This window comes from Diaphorina citri, unplaced genomic scaffold (genome assembly GCF_000475195.1).
Source record: "Diaphorina citri unplaced genomic scaffold, Diaci psyllid genome assembly version 1.1 scaffold74, whole genome shotgun sequence".
NCBI lineage: Eukaryota > Metazoa > Arthropoda > Insecta > Hemiptera > Psyllidae > Diaphorina > Diaphorina citri.
Window position 1 is genome coordinate 131,139 of NW_007377511.1, and position 5,072 is coordinate 136,210.

The following is a 5,072-nucleotide window of genomic DNA, read 5'->3' on the forward strand; positions in this document are numbered from 1 at the left end:
TTTCTTTTGGTTTCAGGCGCAGGTGATGTGTACATCAAGTTTAACGCTAAACCTAAGAAAGTATCTTGGGATATGTGTTCGTCCAATACAACACCTTCATCTAGTTTACGAGGTAAGATTTGGGTAGCCAGCCTAGTTAGCTTGGAGGGTAGCGCGTCTGCCTTGTAAGCGCTAGGCCGCGGGTTCGATTCCCGCCCCGGGGCAGATTTTATCCTCAACCGATAAGGTTCATTCTTGGAAGAGCGGCCCTTCTCCTATCCTGTCTTCCTTCTATTTTCACTTCAGGGACGATAAGACCTCTGTTGTTACAGTCCCCTCTATTAAACCTCTGAAAAAAAAAAAAAAAAAAATTGTTAAAAACTTGATCTAGGTACTTTTGTGTCTTTTAAGGCCCGTTCCCACTTGTGACACTTGTCGTTCGAAGAAAAAAATCGTATCGTGCCTAATTGGGAACACTGTAATTTAACAAGCTGGGCCCGTCCGTCCGGGAATTTTTTAGCCCGTAGTTTATTCGATCGTGATTAGAGAAAATCAGTACCTATGTACCTACCTAATTTGTTTAATATTCAGTTTATTATCATTCTTGATTTGATTTTTTGATTTTACTTTCACGTAATGATTTAAAATCAAGACTAGAGCCCGTTCTCCCTTTATTCCCAATAAAATGTTTAAGTCACCCATCCATTTATTGGCCTTCCTCGGCGTAGCCTAACATAGGTAACGCTAAAACCGGTCTTAAATTAACGACTGAAGTGTTATCTAAAACTTTCTAGCTTTGAGTTCATAGGTCGTCGCGACAAATTTCAAGATCAGAGCTCATTTGTGTAAGAAAATGTGAAAAAAATCCCCCAAAAACCAGTTTTTTTGGATTTTTGGCTTTATAATTCTCTGGACAAAATTTGCACCACCATTTTCGTGGTTCTAATGAAAAAGTTTAAAGAGTTGTGACGTCAGATTTCATGTCAAAATGTGCAGAAACGCTTGCGCACAAACAAAGGAAGCGGGAGTCATGAATTATGACGTCATCGCCTACGGGACGTCAAACTTTACGATTTACCGGTATTTTTTAAATCGATTTATCTCGGTATATAGAAGTCGTAGAAGAAAAAGAAAAACTCCGTTGGTCCTCATTTTTCCTGCTCTATGACTTTGAAACAACACCCAAGTAAGCGCAACTGTTCTATTTCCGGGCCCACAAAGTGAGTTAAAAATCGGTTTAGGTTAAACCCTTGGATTATGCAATCTGATTGGTAAAAAAAAAAAAAAATCAACAAACCAGATCGCTTAATTCAAGAGTTTGACTTAAATCGAGTTTAAACTCACTCTGTGGAACCGGCTTGTTGTAAAATCGTTAAAATGTAAAATCATTGCAACTATTACCGATGGTTAGATTGAGAACCTCTGATTTAGGAGCGATAAGTTGGGAACCGCTCAAACTTGGGGGCTTCGAAAAGGTTGGTGAGGACATTTCCATTTGAAGTTTCTCAGGGAAAAACTGAACATTTTGTGACCTCTCAATCAGTTGAAATAATCGAGTTTCTACTGTATGTCTTTATTTTGAGAGTAGGTACCTATTTGGTAGGTACCAAGAGAATGGAAAACAATAGAGAAAACCGTTCGAGATATAATGAAAATTAAAGAAAAAGATGGAAGGACCCTATAAGAATATAGAGAGTCTACCTTTGGATCATGTCCATATTGAAGAAAAGACAAGCTCAAATGTATTTTGTTGTACCGTGGCCTTGGTTCGATTCCGAATGGATCACCGATTTTTTCGCTTGAAATTTCGGAGCCACGTGTTAGGAGAAAATGCATTGGATTTCTAACTGAGAGGACTTTGGTTTGAATCCTAGTAGCGACACAAAAATAATTAAAGACAGAAGGAGGGCATTTGTAAAATTCATTAATCAAAATCTCACAAGTTGGGGCTGTTGGGGGTTTATACTGGACTTGCATCACCGATTTTTTTCGCTTGAAATTTCGGAGCCACGTGTCAGGAGAAAATGCATTGGATTTCTAACTGAGAGGACTTTGGTTTGAATCCTAGTAGCGACACAGAAATAATTAAAGACAGAAGGAGGGCATTTGTAAAATTCATTAATCAAAATCTCACAAGTTGGGGCTGTTGGGGGTTTATACTGGACTTGTCGACGAAAAATCCCCCGTTGAAAAAAATTCACTATGCTAAAGTGGGCCAGTAAAAAAAAAAAGTTTGTACGTAGGTACTTATAGGTAGGTAAGTAGCTAAGTAGGTATTCTCCAAAACTCCAAATTTTGATTTCTTTAAAATTTTATCTATACCTACCTTCCTATGTATGTACCTATAACTACCTACCTACTCTGTCCTTCTTGAAGCGCAAATTTATCAAAAACCCTTTTGCTTCTCGTGTGCTTGATTTCACCTCTTGGGTACCTACCTATGTTATTGTCCCCCTAGTTTTCCTTATTATTATTTTTTTTTCCTTTTCCTAGTGAAATACAGTGGCCAGCCTAGTTAGCTTGGAAGGTAGCGCGTCTGCCTTTGTAAGCGCTACATCGCGGGTTCGATTCCCGTCTGGGGCGAACTTTATCCAAAACAGATAGGGTTCGTTCTCGGAACGGCTGACATTCTTCTATCCTGTCTTTCTTCTCTCTTCGCTGTAGGGACAATAAAATTTCTGCTATTATACATAGTCCCCCTATCAAACCAAATGGAAGTAGGTACCTACAGAAATTTTACAGTTTTACATCCATATGCGCTTACATGAGATTTTTCCAACCATCATTTGATCATAGTAGTTATACGCCCATACCTATTAGGAATAGGAACTCGCTTTTTCGTAAATTTACTTGCATGCTGAACAGAGCATTATAATTAGAATGGACCTCATGTATTTTCTGGCCAGCTTGTAGTGAAAGGTTGGCCAAAGCTTTCTGGTGGTTCTACAGTCACCCCCTCTCCCCCCCCTACTATTTCTATCTACGCACCAAACACAAAGAGCTATAGGGCACCGAAAATTTTATACTCCCAAATCATTTGCCTCTCAAAGTTTTTGAGACGCTATCCTCTTTGTCTGATTATTAAATTTAATTAAGTAGTTATAATTATTTGTGAATAAATTAATTGAGTGATTAAAATTGTGTTTCCGCAATGACCTTGTCAAAGCTTCTAAGTCCTGTAAGTATGATCGGTAAATAGGTTTGGTTTAAAACTTCCCATTTTGCATTTCGCAAAATAAAGATCATAATCATAAATGTAGGTACCTGCTACTAGATACCTTGGTATTACAGAAGAAAAAAAAAACTTTTCGTGTTTTTTTCCCCCATTTTACCAACTCATCAGTTGCCCTCACAAGGCTGCGAGCAGCTCAAAAAAGTCAGCAGCACGTGGTATCCCCCATAGACGGTTAGATATGGTATTACAGAAGAAAAAAAACTTTTTTCGTGTTTTTTTTTCCCCCCATTTTACCAACTCATCAGTTGCCCTCACAAGGCTGCGAGCAGCTCAAAAAAGTCAGCAGCACGTGGTATCCCCCATAGACGGTCACCCGTCCTATTACCATCCACGCACAACGTTACTTAACTTTGGTGCTGTTGGAAACTAGTGCAATCAACGTGCTTTTATATAGCTGCCACCTTTAGATTTCAAATTGAATTCGATTTATTACCTAATCTGTGTATATTAATGTCGATTGCTATGGCTAGAAGAAATTTTCTGCTGAGATAAAAAAAAAAAAAAATCTAGAAAAGTTTAGTCACATGTTAGGGAAGACATTCGAAGGTGCTCCGCACCCGGGGTGTTTTACTCGGTCTCAAATCTAAATTCAGCTGGGGAAGTACCTACGTACAATGAAAAATCCGCAGAGTCAAAAGTTTCAGCGTTCACAGATGCGCAGATAGTAACGTAGAGTAAACGACAATGAGTCTTCGTACAATGAAAAATCCGCAGAGTCAAAAGTTTCAGCGTTCACAGATGCGCAGATAGTAACGTAGAGTAAACGACAATGAGTCTTCTGCGCATGTGTGAAACACTCAAACACTGTGTGCTTCTTTGACCTTGAAATGTTCTTCCAGAGGGATGAAAATATGAAATCTCGCGATTTTGCTGATAGGTAAACATTTTAAATTTGACGTAGGTACATAATTTAGGTAGCCACCTACGTAGCCTACTCATTCTTTTTGATTTTAATTTTAAAGTGTTCTCATTTCAAGTGAGGAGTTTTAGAATTTTTGTTTGTGTTTTTTTTTAATTCTTGGGACTTTTCCTCTTTTTACCTTCCTTATTTCCGGGTTCTTTTACAGTTTTCAATCAGTGTTCGTTGTTTTTATTCTTTTTGATTTTAATTTTAAAGTGTTCTCATTTCAAGTGAGGAGTTTTAGAATTTTTGTTTGTGTTTTTTTAATTCTTGTTATACCTACTCATTCTTTTTGATTTTAATTTTAAAGTGTTCTCATTTCAAGTGAGGAGTTTTAGAATTTTTGTTTGTGTTTTTTTAATTCTTGGGACTTTTCCTCTTTTTACCTTCCTTATTTCCGGGTTCTTTTACAGTTTTCAATCAGTGTTCGTTGTTTTTAAATGCAGTTGTTTTTAAACAAAGTCAATTGCTTTTCAGTTTCTTTATTTTGATATCGCCCTGTTTTAATTTCATTTTAAACCTCCAAATATTGCGACCAAATTTCTCTCGTTGACTTTTTTAATCAAAACAGTTTTAAATCATTTTTATTTCCCACTTTTAAACTCTCGTTCTGGAGACAACTTTTAACTTTTTAACCCAACCAAAAAAGAAAACTTCAACATACTGTTATACGATCGTACAAAATAGGTACCGATATCGTAACCAATGAGGTTTATCCGAGGTGCGATTATTGCTAGTTGAAACTAATACATTCTCGAGCTAAACGGTTAGTAGGTTACCTAACCCGATCACAAAAGACCTGAATTTTGTTTTAAACATTTTTTACCTTCTTCAAACCATAAACAAATTTTAACCATAATCATATCTAATAAAGAACCGATTTTCAACCATAAAACACTACAAAATTAATTAACCATGGTCTCTTTCTCATCCCACCTATTTGCATCTAACACCACC

The 5,072-nt window shown here is 37.1% G+C and overlaps 1 protein-coding gene across 1 annotated transcript in view; it reads left to right on the plus strand.

The window, feature by feature from the left end:
- LOC103521347 (cell division cycle protein 16 homolog) overlaps positions 1–248 on the plus strand; it is a 27,591-nt gene extending 27,343 nt beyond the window's left edge. The window contains exon 7 of the mRNA XM_026832080.1: positions 17–248. Coding sequence (XP_026687881.1) covers positions 17–168 — 152 coding nt within the window. The 3' untranslated portion in view covers positions 169–248. The remainder of the gene's footprint in view (positions 1–16) is intronic.
- The last annotated feature ends 4,824 nt before the right edge of the window (positions 249–5,072 follow it).